Source organism: Vulpes lagopus, chromosome 3 (genome assembly GCF_018345385.1).
Source record: "Vulpes lagopus strain Blue_001 chromosome 3, ASM1834538v1, whole genome shotgun sequence".
NCBI lineage: Eukaryota > Metazoa > Chordata > Mammalia > Carnivora > Canidae > Vulpes > Vulpes lagopus.
In genome coordinates, this window is record NC_054826.1 from 119,880,305 (window position 1) to 119,898,372 (window position 18,068).

The 18,068-nt window shown below is 45.7% G+C and overlaps 3 protein-coding genes across 12 annotated transcripts in view; 1 reads left to right on the top strand and 2 right to left on the bottom strand.

Moving 5' to 3' along the window:
- Positions 1-9,105, bottom strand: part of SNX29 (sorting nexin 29) — a 535,216-nt gene extending 526,111 nt beyond the window's left edge. For all 3 annotated transcript variants that reach the window (XM_041748281.1, XM_041748280.1, XM_041748282.1), the window contains exon 1: positions 9,011-9,105. In XM_041748281.1, the coding sequence (XP_041604215.1) occupies positions 9,011-9,017 (7 nt within the window). In that variant the 5' untranslated portion in view covers positions 9,018-9,105. The remainder of the gene's footprint in view (positions 1-9,010) is intronic.
- On the top strand, positions 8,250-11,640 carry LOC121486883 (collagen alpha-1(I) chain-like). 8 transcript variants are annotated; one of them, XM_041748289.1, is made up of 3 exons: positions 8,250-9,369; positions 10,249-10,314; positions 11,579-11,633. In XM_041748289.1, the coding sequence occupies exons 1-2, from the start codon at positions 8,448-8,450 to the stop codon at positions 10,254-10,256; spliced, it is 930 nt and encodes a 309-aa protein (XP_041604223.1). In that variant the 5' UTR covers positions 8,250-8,447; the 3' UTR covers positions 10,257-10,314; positions 11,579-11,633. The 8 variants fall into 8 exon arrangements, with proteins under 8 accessions (XP_041604223.1, XP_041604221.1, XP_041604224.1 ...); XM_041748287.1 differs by having other exon boundaries at positions 8,250-9,518; positions 10,245-10,314; positions 11,579-11,631; XM_041748290.1 differs by having other exon boundaries at positions 10,245-10,314; positions 11,579-11,611.
- A 2,360-nt stretch (positions 11,641-14,000) lies between these two features.
- TNFRSF17 (TNF receptor superfamily member 17) lies at positions 14,001-17,709 on the bottom strand. The gene is made up of 3 exons (XM_041747313.1): positions 17,431-17,709; positions 16,941-17,072; positions 14,001-14,493 (listed from the first exon to the last, which is right to left on the bottom strand). The coding sequence occupies exons 1-3, from the start codon at positions 17,546-17,548 to the stop codon at positions 14,216-14,218; spliced, it is 528 nt and encodes a 175-aa protein (XP_041603247.1). The 5' UTR covers positions 17,549-17,709; the 3' UTR covers positions 14,001-14,215.
- Positions 17,710-18,068: the final 359 nt, after the last annotated feature.

Consider the following 18,068-nt stretch of genomic DNA (forward strand, 5'->3'; position numbering starts at 1 on the left):
ACTTGCTTTTATTTCCATTTTCTGATGAGGGAATCCAGAGCCAAAGAAGCTCAATAACATGCTCAGGCTCTTCCATGGGGAGTTAAATCCAGGATTGTCTGAGTCTAAACTTTTTTCCACTACACCCCAATGACTGCCGAAACACAATATCACGGGCACACAGATTTTTCCGGTAGTGTTCTGGAACAGGGGGCAGCACACAAACCAAATCCAGCTGCTGCCTCTTCTTCTAAATAAAGTTTTATTGGAACACAGCCACATCTTTTCTTTTATTGATTGCATGTGCTACTTTATGCTACAACAATGGGGATGAGTGGTTGGGACAGAGACCAGATGGCCCACAAAGGAGAAATTATTTACTATCTGGGTCTTTACAGAAAACGTATGCCAATTCCAACCTAGAACATTGTAAATGGAATTTACTTTCTTTTCCTACAACGGTATATCCATTTGGTGGAATGTTATGCAGGCTTTTTAAATAATTGTGACAGGAAGGCAAATGGATAAATGCTGTAACTAAGTGAAAACACTAATTGAGATGTAGACTCAAGGCAATTATGTAAAATACATATGCACTGAGCAAAGACAGAAGTGGAATACCTAAAAATCTAAATATTTGATGTTCTAGGGAGGTATATTGATAGGGATATTCCATGTTTTCACAATAATCTTTAATGTCGTTTTGGGATTTGGGGTTTGTGTGCTTTTTTTTTTTTTTTTTTTTTAAGATGGAGGAAGAAAGGTCAGATCCCAAAACATGCAGATGCAAGCAAGGAAAAATAAGATTTGGTGGGCAAGGTTCCCTCCAAGTAGGAAGCCTGGGAGCATGGGCCCAGCAGAGTGGGGCAGTGAGAACAGAGAAGGCACCACCGCCAGGTCTCTAAAGAGCTCCAGGATGGGCACGCAGAAGTTAGGGCCTGGGAAAGAGTCCTCACTCCCCTGAGGGCCTCAAACTGCTATACCCCACACCCAACACTGATGTTCCACAGACTTTCCCACCTCAGTGAGGGGCAATTCTTACCCTTTTCAGCTGCTCAGTTGAAAGACCCAAGAGTCACCCTTCCTTCCCTCAGGTCTCTGCTCACACCTCACCTTCCCTGTGAGGCCTTCCCTGACTGTTCCATTCAAAATTATAACAGCCCTCCCCATTCAGTTCATCCTCTATCCAGACAACAAGTCGGACGCCACCCTTGGGCTCTGGACTGGGCATGGCGATCCAGACCTGGCTGACCAGAGCCACAGTGACGGGTTCCAGGATGACCACACAGCCGGCCAGACTGCTGTGAGTCAGCCTCAGGACTTTTGCTGGAGCAACTGGGAAAGAGGCCCACTCTTGGCTCAGGTGTTGCTACATTGTAGGATGAGACCCAAAGCTGCTGGTAGCCATCTTGCCTCCATGAAGCACAGGCTGCTGGAGGACGGAGCCAACAGAGAGGAAAGCAGAGTTTCAAACTGACCAAAAAGGTAGTCCTTATGACTCACTAAGCACCTGGATGCAACTGAGCCTGAAGACAGCACTATCCCTAGACATTCGATTACAAGATGCTTTAAACTCCAATTTTTCGAAATCAGCTTCTACTCTGCCACATGCAACTGAAGAGTCCTGGCTAACTCATTCATTACTCCAACCAAACATTTTTTGGTACATTCATTCAATGTGCTTTGACAGACGCCAACAGTACAGCCCTCTGCTAAGTGATAGAAGAAACACCAAACCATCATTCAGTAAATGTCTGCTGAATGTTGAATCCTGAATTTATAGCCAGGCTCTTTTGCCACTAGAGTCCTCTCTCCTACCAGCAGCACTGTAAACTACTACAATCACTTCGAAAGCCAGAACAATCAAGAACTATCAACACTTTCATGTTACAGCTATTTTAGAAAAATCATCCTAAAGACATATCAATCTAAAGGAAGGAAACCTACCTTAAACAAAAACGTTCACTAAAAAGGAAAGGGGTAAAATAAGCTCATTTTCCAAAAATAGAATCAAATAATTTAAAAATTATACTACATGTAAAACAATGGATTAATGATGGATTATGAAGTCTGTAAAAGTGATCAATATGAAGACCACATAGCAATGTGGCATTACCCTAAAATGCTACTAAGGATGAAAGCAAAATGCAAGTTTATATGGTAATGGCAAAATTACTTCAGCTCATACCACTGTTTCTCAACCTTTTCCTCATTACCTTCCCCTTAGGATCCTTTTCAGACTTTTTTTTTTTTTAATCATCCTCTCCGTGAAATTTTAACATCACAAGTATATTGCCTGTTTACATACTGCATGTGTATCTGTGCTTTACACACAAGATTAAAATTTCTTTCTCCCTCGAGAACCAATTTTCACTCCCATTGAGAATTCATGGCCTACATATAGACAAGATGGTGGCAGGATGGAAGGTGCTTTATCTGGAATTATGTTCACATTGCCAGAATTCAGAGAAGTCCATAAAATGTCAGATTTGGGTTTCACATTTTAAGAGCTCTAAAAACCATACATACTCCTTACTGGTTATAACAAGAAAGTAGGAGAAGTGATGTCAATGAGATTCAGTCCACTGCCACTTAACTAGCATTGGACATGGTCAAATATTTGCTGACAGTAGAACACTTTCTTCTTACAATCTGCCACAACAGATCAACACAGTGCCTTCATTAGGAGGAAAAAAAAAAGTTGATATCATCACTTTTTCTGCTTTGAATGAAAACCACAAACATCCTTTTTTCCATTTACTCGCTTCAGCTGATTCTTTATACCAAACACAAGCTACTGCTGGAAAGGACCCAGTCAATGCCAAAGAGAAAACCATGACCCTCAACATTCCAGAAAAATAAGATAAAGCTGCTAAAATACACACAAACATCAGGCAAGAAACAGCAGTAAATTACCCACTAAGCCCCAAACTCTGGTCTATAAGGCCGCTAGAGCTTGACTGTTCCTAAAAATTAATTGACCTCTCTGGGTCAAGCTTTCCCCACTCCTGAAACAGGGTTTTTAACTTAAAGGTTCCTGACAGACTAGTTACTGATGGAAATGAGCATCAAGGACCTTCAAATATAAAGTCTTAGGAAAGACAGTGCCTGAGAATGCTAATGACTTTCCAACCCTTCAAGTTCTACCTTCTAAGTAAGAGCAAAAGCATTAGCTGAAATTCATAATTCCTTAGCTTGTAGAGGCTGGTAGTCAAGTATTCCTACCTACTGGATTCTTTAAAAAGAAACAAATCATGACTGCTATCATCCTAAGACAACTGCTCACCTTCAGCAAGTATCCTTCCTCCAATTTGTTTGCTTCTACACACATATGTGAATCTGCAAACATTGTTTCACATGCATGTTTTAATATGCATCAAGGTATGTATTTTAGCATAATTCTGTGCACTGCTTTTTAGAGGTTAATGTTGAGATACAGCCACTGTGATGTGCAGAAATCCATTTTATTCCTTTTAACGTTTGAGGTTTTCCATCATGTGACCATACCACATATGCACATCATCTCCCCTGTTAATGGTCATCTGAGTTGTTTCTGGCCTCAGGATACTCATTTATCTTGTGTATGCATTACCTAGGCATTCCACTTCCTGGTTATTTGCACTTAATGCGCTTGGCCTTGAAACCATCTGACCTCTGACCTACTCAAACATTTTCAACTACAAAATACAGCAGACTCTAATTGACACTTTATAGGAAATACAAGAGACTGAGAAACATGTCAAACCACACCAGAAGGTTGCAGTCAGCAAAATCCCACAAATTGTCTATCCTGTAACAGGATGAACTATTTCCTTCAACAAAAACTGTGAGTGGTAAAAAGAGAGAGATAAAAGGGGAACTCATTCCTTTAAAAAAAAAAATGTTTTGTCTTCAAAGAATACAATTGAGAAAGTAAAAAAAAAAAAAATGGAAAATTTTTGTCAACGATATATCTAAGGGATTTGTATCCAGAAATTTTTTTTATCCAGAAATTATATAGAATTCTTACAGCTCAACAACAAAAACCCAATTTAAAAATGGACAAAGGATCTGAACATTTCTCCAAAGATATACACAAATAGCCAATAAGCACATGGAAAGATGCTGAACATCACAGACCATTAAGGAAATGCAAATCAAAACCACATAAAGATACCACTTCACAACCACTACAATGGCCATAATCAAAAAGACAGTTGGCAAGGATGTGAAGAAACCAGAACCTTCATACAGAGATGGTGGGAATGGAAATTGGTGCAGCCACTTTGGAAAACAGTCTGACAGCTCCTCAAATGAAGCCAGCAATTCTACTCTTAGATATCAACCCCAGAGAAATGAAAACACATGCCCACACAGAAACTTGTAGGTGAATGTTCACAGCAGCAATATGCAGAGGAGCCAGAAAGCGGAAACAAGTCAAATGTCCATCAACTGCCAAATGGTTAAATAAAATGTAGAATATCTATACAATGAAATATTATTCAAATACAAAATGTAATAAGTATAGTAACATGCTACAATATGATGAAGCTTAGAAGCAAGATACTTAGTGAAAAGAGCCAGATGCAAAAAAGCTACATATTATATGATTCAATCTATATGAAATATCCCAAATAAATAAATCCAAGATAGGGTAGATTGATGGTTGCCTGGGGCTAAGGGGAGGGAGAATGAGAAACCACTGCTAACAGGTACAGGGTTTCTTTTTGGACTAAAGAAAATGTTCTAAAACTGATTATGATGATGTGTGCACAGCTTTGTGAATATACAAAGCACTAAAAGAATAACAATTAAAGTTAAAAAAAGAACTAAAAGACAAAAAAAATTTTGCACCATTTAAACCTTATTTAGATCCTGAGTCTAAAAAATACATTATAAAATTATAAGGTAATTATGGGAACTTGAATGTTGAATATCTGATGATATAAATTACTGCTAATTTCGTATAGCTATGATAATGAAATTGAGCTATGTTTTTTAAAAAAAAAGAGTCCCTATATTTTTAGAGATACATATTAAAATATTTATGGATGAAAGGATACAGTGTCTGGGATTTGCTTCAAAATAAACTGGGGACATGGGACACCTGGGTGGCTCAGCGGTTGAGCTGCCGCCTTCAGCTCCAGGCGTGATCCCGGAGTCCTGGGATGGAGTCCTATATTGGGCTCCTTGCATGGAGCCTTCTTCTCCTCTCTCTTCCTCTCTCTCTGCCTCTTTCTGTGTCTCTCATGAATAAGTAAATAAAATCTTTAAATAAATAAATAAATAAACAAACAAACAAACTGGGGACAGAGGTAAGAAAGAAATAAGTATATAGGGGATGGTCATGAGATGATGAATGCTCACTACACTATTCTCTCCACTGAGATGTTTGAGATTTTCTATATAAAAGGACAGAGGAAAGAGAGGAAATACTTCCAAGCAACACTATTTTATTGTATGCTGATCATCAATCCCAAAGGTGGGAAGACTATTTCAATTGTATTCTCAAGAAATGTGAAGGCGGCAATAGGAGGAAAGGGTTCAAAAGGTACAAATTTCCAAGTTATAAGATAAATAAGGACTCGAGATGTCATGTACAACATGATGACTAATACTGCTGTGCAACATATAGGAAGACATTTTTTTTTTTTTTTTTTTTTTTTTTTTTTTTTTTTTTTTTAAATTTTTATTTATTTATGATAGGCACACAGTGAGAGAGAGAGAAGCAGAGACATAGGCAGAGGGAGAAGCAGGCTCCATGCACCGGGAGCCCGACGTGGGACTCGATCCCGGGTCTCCAGGATCGCGCCCCGGGCCAAAGGCAGGCGCCAAACCGCTGCGCCACCCAGGGATCCCCATATAGGAAGACATTAAGAGAGTATAGCCTAAGAGGTCTCATAAGGAAAAAAAAATTATTCTTTTCTTCTTTCTTTTCATCATATCCATAGAGGATGGATGTTAGCTGAGCCTATTATGGCAATCATTTCACAATATATGTCAATCATGCTGTTTGCCTTAAACTTATACAGTGATGTATTTCAATTAGTTCTATGGGGGGAAAGAAGAAATTGAAAATACCTTGCAATTTCCTTCTGTCCTCAGCAACCACTTTTTCTGCCACAGTTACAATCTTTCCAAAAGAAGGCTTTCATCCTGAGCTTTTTCCTTAAAAAAAGCCATCTGTTGGTTTCCTTTTGTAATGATTTTTTAAATTAAATTTTAAAGCCTCCTTATCTTTGATATTAAGTGGCTTCTTGAAGGACACATTGATCAATTTCCCTTGGCTTGTCAATTTCACTTGCTCTTGTGATCAAAGGAAGAGAATGGTCCAGAACCCTAAGCTTGAGACAGAGTCTCTTTAGTCATATTAAAAGCAAGAGGTTTTCTGTAAGAGATTCTTAACTATAGGAAACAAACTGAGGGTTCTGGAGGGGATGTGGGCGGAGGGATGCAGTAACTGGGTGATGGACATTAAGGAAGGCATGCGATGGAATGAGCACTGGGTGTTATATGCAATCTCTAAACTCTACATCTGAAACTAATAATACGCTATATATTAATTAATTGAACTTAAATAAAATTTTTAAAATGCTAAAAAAAAATCAAAGCAAGAGATTTTCAAGGCGTACTTAGCCCCAGCCCCTTGTCTCAGAGCTGGGTCAGATAACAACCCCACCTGAACCTCAGAGGGTCCTTATGAAAACCACAACTGGTCCAAGTTCCTGCATACATACCATGTGAGAAGCACAGTACCAAGCTGTATAAAGTTACTTAGCCACTGCAACAAGCCTTGATGACAGGTAATATGACTTATACCCGTTCGGCTGGCACTTCCAGAATGGTCAAGTAACTTACTCTAGGCTGGCACTTCCAGAATGGTCAAGTAACTTACTCTACATCACACAGCTTTACGTGGCAGAGTCAGGATTTGAACTCAGCCTGCCGGGCTCCAGGGCCTGCGCTTAAACCAGGCTTTACTATCTCCTGGGTGGAAACCAGCTCACCACCTCTTTGTTGCAGTTATCACTAATGTTCAAGGACCTAGAAATCCAATTAGGCCAAAAAATCATTTGCTCTGACAACAGAAGCTGGACAGACTATCTTCCAGGAAGCCCCCTTCCCAGCTCCCTCATTAGGACCAACAATTTCACAAATCTTGCTCTTGAACACCAGCAAAACAGAAGGTGCACGGCTTGTTTAAAAATCATCATCATCATCATCATCATCCTCCGGGGGATCCCTGGGTGGCCCAGCGGTTTAGCACCTGCTTTAGGCCCAGGGCGTGACCCTAGAGACCCGGGATGGAGTCCCGCATCGGGCTCCCTGCAGGAGCCTGCTTCTCCCTCTGCCTGTGTCTCTGCCTCTCTCTCTCTCTCTGTTTCTAATGAATAAATAAAATCTTAAAAAATAAAATCCATGGAGATAACTCAAAAGTTAAAACTTCAGAGAGACACAGCCCCTTCGCCCTGCCCCCTCCCCGCCCCCTCCAGACAGCCGGGGTGGAGGGCTAGGGCCAAGGGAGCTGGAGCTGGATGCGGGGACTCCTGAGGCCAGTCCACGTTACGGGGCCGGCGGGCGGCCTGAGGGAGGCGGGTCCTCCCGAGCAAACCCAGATCCCGGGCGGGGCGGGCGGGGCGGGCTGCGCGGCTTCCCGGAGCCGCTCTCCACGCTCAAACACCCAGGAATGACTTAGCACCAAAACACCAATAGATGGCTTCGGAGGACGGCTGGGAATCCACGGCCAAGTCTAGGGACTAAACTTCAGAAACACGGAGCACAAGCGGTCCACACCCACCTGCCTCCCGCTCCCGGCCTCCGCACCGTAACCACGCCCCTCCCCTGCCGGCCGGGTGGGGAGGGGGCGGCTGGGGGGCGGGGAGGGGGGCGGCTGGGGGGGGCGGGAGGGGGGGCTGCTGGGGGGGCTGGGGGGGCTGGGGGGCGGGGAGGGGGGCTGCTGGGGGCTGCTGCGGGGTCTGGGGGCTGCTGGGGGTGGAGAGGGGGGCTGCTGGGGGCGGGGAGGGGGCTGCTGGGGGCTGCTGCGGGGTCTGGGGGCTGCTGGGGGTGGAGAGGGGGGCTGCTGGGGGCGGGGAGGGGGCTGCTGGGGGCTGCTGCGGGGTCTGGGGGCTGCTGGGGGGCGGGGAGGGGGGCTGCTGAGGGGTCTGGGGGCTGCTGGGGGGCGGGGAGGGGGGGCTGCTGGGGGCTGCTGCGGGGTCTGGGGGCTGCTGGGGGTGGAGAGGGGGGCTGCTGGGGGCGGGGAGGGGGCTGCTGGGGGCTGCTGCGGGGTCTGGGGGCTGCTGGGGGGCGGGGAGGGGGGCTGCTGGGGGCTGCTGCGGGGTCTGGGGGCTGCTGGGGGGCGGGGAGGGGGGACGCTGCTGGGAAAGGGCCACCGGGGAAGGGGCCACCCGGATGGGTTCAGTAGGGGACAAGGACGGCAGGGGTGCAGGGCAGGGCGGAGAGACCTCAAAGAACTGCAAAGGAGCGGGAGTATGGAGAGAAAAAGAAAAAAAGAAAAAAAAAAAAAAAAAAGACGAAAATGTAAGGAGCCCGGACCAGAGAGGGGCAGCCGGGGGCTGACCAGCAAAGCGGCGGGGGACAGGGCGCGAGGGGACGGGAGGGGCGGGGAAGACAAAGGGGCTGGAGAAGTCGGTCCTCCGGGGGCGGGGGCCCGGGGCCCCGGGGGGCGCAAACGAAGTGTCCGGGGCCGGCACCCTGCCCGGGGGGGCACCGGGGCGAAGGCAGGGGGCCCGGGGAACGGGCATGGCTGGCGGGCAGGGGGCCCGGGGCTGGGGCTGGGGCGGGGCTGGGCTGGGGGTCGGGGCAGCCGGGGGGCTGCAGGCCGGGGGCTGCGCACGGGCGCCCAGGCGCTGGCCGCGAGCGGCGGACCGCAGGCGGGGACCGGAGCCCGGGCTCGGGACGCCGGGGGAGCGCAGGTGCCCGGGGCGGGGGTCTGCGAGCCGGCGGGACGCGGGGCTCGGCGCCGGAGCGCGCAGCTGCAGCGGCGGGAGCCGGGGCGGCCCGGCCGGGTGACAGCGGCCAAGCCGCCACTCACCGCTCATGGTGCCGCTCCCGGTGCCTGCGCCGCCGCCGCTGCCGCCGCCGCCGCCGCCGCCGCCGGGCTCCAGACAGGCCGGGAGACAGCGCGCCGCCCCGTCCGCCGGCCCCGCCCCGCCCCGGAAGTGGAGCGCCGCCGCCGCCGCGGGCCCGCCCCCGACCCGGAAGGTAAACACGGCCGGCCGGGGGCGGGGGCGGGGGCGGTCGGGGGAGCCGGCAGGTGGGAGACCCGCCGCGCTGCGACCGTCGCGGGGCGCGCCTGGACCGAGCCGCCGGGGAGGCCGCGCACCCGCCACGAGGAGACCGAGCCCGCACTGTCCCGGGGAGCGGGAGGGGCTAGGAGGGAAGTGAAATCGGGTAACGGGCCAAGCCGTGGGAACCGGGCATCTCCGGGGGCGGGGCGGGGGGGGCGCCTCAGGAGCCGACCTTTGAGCGGAGACCTGACCGATGGCTGGGAGGCGGCCGTGGAAGATGCACAGGACAGGTGTCCCAGGAAGGAGCAGCAGGTGCAAAGGTCCCGCCTCGAGGGGTTGACTGGAGCCAGGGGGTGGGTGAGACAGGTCGGAGAGCTGGATGGAGGGACTTGTGGGTCTCGGATTTTTCCGCTTTAAGTAGGTAAGGGAATGGGGAGCCGTTGGAAGAATGTAAGCAGAGGAGTGACGCGATCTGAATTCGTTTTGAAGATTTTATTTATTTATTTATTCATGAGAGACACAGAGAGAGAGACAGACACAGGCAGAGGGAGAAGCAGGCTCCCTGTGGGGAGCCCGATATGGGACTTGATCCCAGGACCCCGGGGTCACAACCTGAACCAAAGGCAGACACTCAACCACTGAGCCACCCAAAAGAAAACAAAAAGAATGAATTGTAGTGGGGCAGGGTGGAGAAGGGGCACCTGGTTAGAAAGCCATTGCAGTCGGTTGCCCAACAAGAAGTAGTATGCCTGGGGTACGGTGGCGTTGGAGATGAAGGTGGATGGATGCTGCTGGGCCAACACGTGTTCATAACATGAAGCTCAGGTTACTGCCCCGTTTTGAACATGGAGGAGAGGGGACCCAGATAGGTTAAAAGGGCATTTTTCCAACTGGTTTTGCCCAAAACCTGGAGTAAACAAATACATTTTACATTCCAACCCAGTGTACACATGCATACATTTAAGGAGATGTTTAACAAAACAATTACATGGGTAATGTATTTTCTTCTATTTTTCTTTCTTTTTTATGCTAATGGAGACAGTTGAATGATCCACTAATAAATCCTGATCCACATAGAATACACTGAATTGAGGACTAGGCCCTGCAGGTAAGTGGAGGCAGAATTCCAGCCAAGTTCTGTGTGACCTACAACTCCACGGTCTTCCTACTACACTGTCTCAACACAAAACCTCTGGCCGCTGGCAGTTTATCTTTTGGATTCAGGAGAAGTCAAGAGCTCTTTGGAGAAGGCTGTCATGCAGCATTATTTATGACAGTGAAAGAGTGGAAAGTACCAAACCCCAACTGTGGAAGAATAACTAAGCAAATCATAACCCACTTCATGAGGAATCTCTTGCAGTAGCTGAAAATGCAAATTATAAGATGGAAGTATGGGGAAAAGCTCACGATAATGCATTAAGTTAAAAAAAAAAAAAAGTCCCATGCAAAGTGTTCTGTATGCCATGATTAACAATTGTGTCGAAATGGCACATGTGGCAGGTACTGAGAGAATGGAGAGATGAAAATTTTTGTGTTTGATTGGTGGGGTTGTCTTTGCCATTTTCAAAATTATACTTTACAGTTGTTAATTTGTAATCCTCAAGAATCTACGTGCCTAAATCCACCCTCCAACTTCCCCACCCCCAAAAGCTTAGTTCAGGTCCTCTAGCCTCAGTAACCCCCAGGAAAGCATCAAATACCTGCTTCATGGAGTTGTGGGGAGGATAACGTGATTTACCTTCTCAGAGCGCCCCCTACCTTACCTTCATGGCACTTGAGGCTGGATAAGTTAGTGACCTCGTAGCTTGTGCTGTAATGTTTTCTACCTCCAACCACTCCCTTTAAACGTTGTAACTCCTAATGGCTGAGTAACATTCCATTGTATATATAGGCCACATCCTCTTTATCCATTCATCTGTCAGAGGACATAGTGGCACCTTCCACAGCTTGACTGTTGTGGACATTGCTGCTGTAAACATTGGGGTGCAGGTGTCCCGGCGTTTCACTACATCTGTATCTTTGGGGTAAATTACTCAGCTATCAGAAAAGATGAATAACCACCGTTTCCTTCGACGTGGATGGATCTGGAGGGTATTATGCTGAGTGAAATAAGTCAGTTGGAGAAGGACAATCATCTATGGTTTCACTCATACATGGAATATAAGAAATAGTGAAAGGGATTATAAGGGAAAGGAGGGGAACTGAGTGGGGAAAATTAGAGAGAGACAAACCATGAGAGACTCCTAACTCTGGGAAACAGAGGAAGGGGGTGAGTGGGGGATGGGATAACTGGGCGACGAGCACTAAGGAGGGCACTTGATGGGATGAGCACTGGGTGTTTTTTTTTTTTAATTTTTCTTTATTTATGATAGTCACACAGAGAGAGAGAGAGAGAGAGGCAGAGACACAGGCAGAGGGAGAAGCAGGCTCCATGCACCGGGAGCCCGACGTGGGATTCGATCCCGGGTCTCCAGGATTGTGCCCTGGCCAAAGGCAGGCGCCAAACCGCTGCGCCACCCAGGGATCCCAGCACTGGGTGTTTATACCATATGTTGGCAAATTGAATTTAAATTTAAAAAAAAATCATTCCAGCAATGTAACTCAAAGTATATTATGAACCAAATACTTTCATGGAAAAAAAGTAAATATATATACACACATGTATGTGTGCAAATGAATGTGTCTATGTGTTTTTATTTAATCCTTAAAACAACTTTATAAGTAGATTCTATTATTATTCCCATTGTATAGATAGGGAAACTGAGGCACAAGTGGTTGAGTAACTCTCACAGTCACCCAAAGTCTATAACTTCTAGTAACAGAACCAACATTCAAGCCCAGGCAATCTGGCTCTAAGAGCCAGTGCCTGGGATCCCTGGGTGGCACAGCGGTTTAGCTGCTGCCTTTGGCCCAGGGCGCGATCCTGGAGACCTGGGATCGAATCCCACGTCGGGCTCCCGGTGCAAGGAGCCTGCTTCTCCCTCTACCTATGTCTCTGCCTCTCTCTCTCTCTCTCTCTCTCTCTCTCTCTCTCTCTGTGACTATCATAAATAAATAAAAAAAATTTTAAAAAAAGAGCCAGTGCCTAACCATTGTACTATATTGTCTCCTGTAGCCCTCAAGGGCCTGGAATGGGACCATTATGGGCCCCCAATGGGCAAAAAGGGCTCACCAAGTTTCCCCATATCCTAAACCCAACACAGAACCCACATAGCCCCAGGATGCCTGGATGGCTCAGCAGTTGAGCACCTTCCTTCACCCCAGGCTGTGATCCTAGAGTCCCGGGATCGAGTCCCATATCAGGATCCCTGCATGGAGCCTGCTTCTCTCTCTGCCTGTGTCTCTGCCTCTCTCTCTCTGTCTCTCATGAATAAATAAAATATTTTTAAAAAAGAAGAAGCCACACAGCCCCAAGACTTTGAAGTCTATGCTATGGTGCCAGCGGACATCTTAACAACAATCAAAGTCAACATATTATCAGAGGCCATCATCACCTGTTGCATAACCTTTCCATAACACCTCAGGATCTATGCACAACCCCGGAAAGGGAATCTCTCCTTCCCAATTATGACTAAGATTATAGCCCAAAGAGATGAGGAACTCAAATGGACTTCAAATGATGTGAAAAGAGAAAAAAAAAATCATGATGTTTGGGTTTAAATCTTGGCTGTGCCATTTACTGGTTATGTTACCTTGCTCTGACTCAGTTTCTGCCATTGTCTGAAATGGAGGTAATAATTGTCCACCTATCTTGTGGTTTATTGTATGCATTAAATTAGTACAGATGAAGCATGAACAATCCTGGCACATTAGTAAGGCTAAGTTTTTTGTTGGGTTTTTTTTTTTTTTTAAGATTTATTTATTAGAGGGATCCCTGGGTGGCGCAGCGGTTTGGCGCCTGCCTTTGGCCCAGGGCGCGATCCTGGAGACCCGGGATCGAGTCCCACATCGGGCTCCCGGTGCATGGAGCCTGCTTCTCCCTCTGCCTGTGTCTCTGCCAGTCTCTCTCTCTCTCTGTGACTATCATAAGTAAATAAAAATTAAAAAAAATAAGATTTATTTATTAGAGAAAGAATGTGAGAGGTGGGGGGAGAGGGGACAGAGGGAGAGAGAGGTAGAGAATCTCAGGTAGACTCCCTCCTGAACACAGAGCCTGAGTCACAGGGCTTGATCCCATGACCCATGAGATCATGACCTGAGCTGAAATCAAGAGTCCAACACTTAACCAACTGAGCCACCCAGGGCGCCCTAGGAAGGCTAGGTTTTAGCTATCATTATTACTACCTGCATTGGGGTCTTAAAATGGTACCTGCTATACCTTTATCACAGTTTGCAGTTACACATTTATTTATGGGATTGTAATAATGCCTGATGTCTCCATTAAGCTGAAAGCTCACAAGTGATTGAGCCTTGTACTCATGCACTGCCCACTAAATTAGTGTGGCTGACTCTAGGCTTCTTCTGTCTCCAGGAATACATAAATAACCTTGCTTTTCTTTAATAATAAAAATCAGGGATGCCTGGGTGGCTCAGCGGTTGAGCATCTGCCTTTGGCCCAGGGCATGATCCTGGGGTCCTGGGATGGAGTCCCGCATTGGGCTTCCTAAAGGGAGCCTGCTTCTCCCTCTGCCTATGTCTCTGTCTTTCTCGCTATGTCTCTCATGGATAAACAAATAAAATCTTTAAAAATAATAATAATCAAATCTGGCCTGCATATATGCATATATGTGTGTATAGGAGAGAAAGGGGCTAGCCACAGAAATGTGGGACTATGGGATCTACACACTGCAGTGCTTTGTTTCAGTAAGTCAAGAATTTAATCATGAAACCAAGAAAATTTCCACAGGTAAGCTCCCAACAATAAAGTAGGGAAGTACATCTAACATAAAGATTTTCTAGAATTAGGACAAAAAGCTCTATCCGCAACTGATAAGTACAATCATCCTAAAGAGATTACTCCTTCTGACGTTAAGATTCTCAAAGCAGCTCTGACCAGTTGAAATGGTTAATCATCTGGTAAAAATGGATTTCTCCATCTCTGTGACACTGGCCAGCAGGCTATTACAGTAGTCACTTGTTTTCGTGGTGACAAGAATGGTTGCACCTTCCTCCATAGCTGGGAGTGGAAAGAAATGGTCAGAATCCACCTTTGATTTGCTCTTGACACAGTCTTCACAGGTACATTCTTCCACTGTGTACTCCAGGCCCCTCGAGAGAACTTCCTCGCCGGCCCTGCTATCATGGCCCTTCTCCTGGTCAGCATCCGCCTCGTTCTGGAGAGTTGATCCTGATTGTATAGAAACAGAACGATTAACCTCAACTTCCCAGGTGGTGCCGTCCTGGCAGTCTTAGCAGGACACCTTAGGGCCCAAAGCAATGGAGACAGATCTCCTACAAAACAAATGTCCTGCACTGGGAGTCAGGAACTGACCATAGGCCACATTGGACTTTGTTTAGGCCCATACAGTGTTTTTAAATGTTTGCTTATATGCTTTATGTTGGCCTCCGTTTGTTTATTTATTTTTTATTTACTTATTTATTTTAAAGATTTTATTTATTTATTTATGAGAGACACAGAGAGAGAGAGAAGCAGAGACAGAGGCAGAGGGAGAAGCAGGCTCCATGCAGGGAGCCTGACGTGGGACTCGATCCCGGGACTCCAGGATCACGCCCTGGACCGAAGGCAGGCACTAAACCGCTGAGCCACCCAGGGATCCCTTATTATTTATTTATTAAGATTTTATTTATTTATTCATGAGAGACACAAGGAGAGAGGCAGAGACACAGGCAGAGGAAGAAGCAGGCTCCCTCCCTACAGGGAGCCCAATGTGGGACTGGATCCCAGGACCCAGAGATCACAACCTGAGCCAAAGGCAGATCCTCAAACACTGAGCCACCCAGGTACCCCCTGTTGGTCCACGTTTAAAAATCAAGAGATTTAGGAATCCCTGGGTGGCTCAGTGGTTTAGCGCCTGCCTTTGGCCTGGGGCACGATTCTGGAGTCCGGCATCGAGTCCCGCATCGGTTCCCGCATCGGTTCCCCGCATGGAGCCTGCTTCTCCCTCTGCCTCTCTCTCTCTCTCTCTCTCTCTCTCTCTATGTCTATCACAAATAAATAAACAAATATTTTTAAAAAATAAAAATCAAGAGATTAAAAAAAAAAAGCCTTCAAGGGATTTGATGTGCAAATCTAGGTAATAAGTCTCTTTCAAAAAAAACAACAAATAGCTAACCTTCCTCCATGGAAGCAATTGCCTGAAGTCAATAGCCGCTGTCTCCTTGAGGAAGGGCCCTGGCTATTCAACTGTTGAAACCTCCACCTGGCCCGCTACATTCACTGGTTACCCACTTGGCCCTTGAAGGCATTAAGTTATGGGCTCTATTTTACACTTGTGGAAATGACAGATTACCATATGTTACACACAAAATGAGCCTTTGGGGGACACTTTAGAATTCAAAGTAAGGATATTTCTCTTACAGATCATTTGTTATCATATCAAAAATTTTTTATATTGGGCAGCCCCCACGGCTCAGCGGTTTAGCGCTGCCTTCAGCCCAGGGTGTGATCCTGGGGACCTGGGATCAATCGAGCATGGGGCTCCCTGCATGGGGCCTGCTTCTCCCTCTGCCTGTGTGTGTGTGTGTGTGTGTGTGTGTGTGTGTGTGTGTCTATGTCTCTAATAAATAAATAAAATCTTTTTTTAAAAAATTTTATAATGAATTTTTTTGTGATCATGTATGGAAGGAGTCTCTATTATGTCCCCATTTATATGCCAGTGAAGGTAAGTTTTACTACTTCCCCAACCTGCCACAGAATAACTCCATCTTCCAAAATGTCACACTTAAAGTCATTACCCACCTGTCTCTCAGACCCCAGGCAAAAAAAGAGGAAAGAAAGAAAGAAAGAAAGAAGAAAGAAAAAGAAAGAAAGAAAGAAAGAAAGAAAGAAAGAAAGAAAGAAAGAAAGAAAACTGAGAAAAGAAAAATGAGTAAATTATGTGGAACAGCCATCTACCTCCCTTTTCTGCAAATTAGAAGACAAATGATGGGGTGCTTTACAGATTATACATGGAAAATAAATGCATCAGAAATAGGCCAAAGGCTGCAAAGCATTTGGGAAATCAGATCATGGGCAAAGGTGCTGCAGAAATATTTTTATCTTAAAAAGCCCTTAAGTAGAACATTCACTTCTCTCAGACTGGTTCTCTGCTGCTTAATAAAGATAATGATCTTTAAAATGACTGCTCAAATAATCCAGGAACAACTGGTTCTATTCATTTCTAGCATTTTGGGGGCAGTAAAATATTCACCAAGCAAAAAAATGTTTACATTTGTATTAAAAATAAGGCCATGGATCTTGCCAAATACATTTTTCCTGATAGTAGCAGACTGGGCTTGCAGTTTCTTGAGAGTAAGTAAACGTTTAATCAATGTGCTAACTTTGGTCAAAGAGATGGATGTTTGCCAAGGAAGTCCAGTACCTCAGAAGAGTAATTACTGAGGGAAAACTATAGGGGAAGGCTAACTCTGTGGGGCACCTACAAAGAAGAGACAAACACCAAAAAGAAGACAGCTCGCTCCTGCCCCAAAGTTCATTTAATACAACCGTCCTCTAACACGCTCGAAAGGGCTCTAACCAAAGAAATACCTCAACAGGAAAAAAGAAGAGAAGGAACTCAAATCACAATAGCCACCTCTTGGAAATAGATTCCAAAGTCTGACCATTCAACCAACCTGTGTTTTTACATTCGTCCTTTGATGGTTCAGAATTCATCTTCCTTAGCAAGAACATAAACACGAAAATGGTCAAAGAAACTATCAAGCTCAGGCCCAAACAGGTCCAGAGAATTGCATTTGTTCCTTTCACTGAATTAAAAGAATATCAGAGAGATAATGAACTGACAACATAATATCCACATCAAGTAAAGATTATTTGCCATCCAATTCCCCTAATTCATCAGCACTGACTCGTAAATCCTAAATAACACTTAATTAGAAGAGTTGATAAAAATCCATGTGCTAACAGCACTGCATCAAATTGAGCTCAATTCTGAGTAATTACTTTGGTCCCATTGGCATTCAAATACTTGCCTTGTTTCCTTTCTCTTTTTGATACAGAAGACCTCACCATCTTCCCCACAATGTTTTTACTCTTTGAATAAGTAGTCAAAGTAGAGAAAATAGGTTACACCAACGAATGAGTTGTTCAAGCAGGATTACTTACTTGCATTACAATAATGCTGACATGGTACCGGAGGGGTATTAGAGCATCGAAGGTGACATGGTTTGCAAGCATTAAGCAATCTGTCAAAATATTCATTTTGGAAGCACTGCTGAGCCATCTGGAACTTGATCACAAAGAGAAACAAGAAAGCCCCAGAAAGAACAGCATGGAAGGACAAGTAAAATCTCGTCAGGAATTCCCCAGCAAATGTAGTGACAGCAGTTAGAATGTCGATGCGAAAAAAAAAGAAAAAGAACTTCACAACTATGATTTAGTTCTTCTGGGCGCTCTTTGTACCTCGACTAAGGATTTGAATACCAGCTCCAATTCCGGTTTCTAAGTTTGAGGCCCGGGGAGGGTAAGAGATCGAAGCATAAATATCAAGAGCAAAAAACATACCTGAAACAGAAACTGTCTATTTATAGAGGAAATTTCTATAAATAAGCCAAGTGACAGTTGCAAGGTGTAGACTAGCCCGAAGCATCAGGCAGGAAGGTTCGATAACCGCTTTGGGACCATCTGTTCACGAGCTGTGCGGGGTGATAGGCCCCCAGGGAGACACATAAGGTCTGAACCCCCTTAAGAACTTAAAATCTAACAGGGGCAATAGAAATCCACTCAACCACTGAAGGAATGAG

Coding starts and splice junctions, on each gene's coding strand:
- LOC121486883 (XM_041748283.1), top strand. CDS start 8,448: ATGGAGAGAAAAAGAAAAAAAGAAAAAAAAAAAAAAAAAAGACGAAAA.
- TNFRSF17 (XM_041747313.1), bottom strand. CDS start 17,548: ATGGCTCAGCAGTGCTTCCAAAATGAATATTTTGACAGATTGCTTAAT. Junction 17,073..17,430: donor TCAGCATTATTGTAATGCAA/GTAAGTAATCCT, acceptor CTTTTAATTCAG/TGAAAGGAACAAATGCAATT. Junction 14,494..16,940: donor GGACGAATGTAAAAACACAG/GTTGGTTGAATG, acceptor CTATACAATCAG/GATCAACTCTCCAGAACGAG.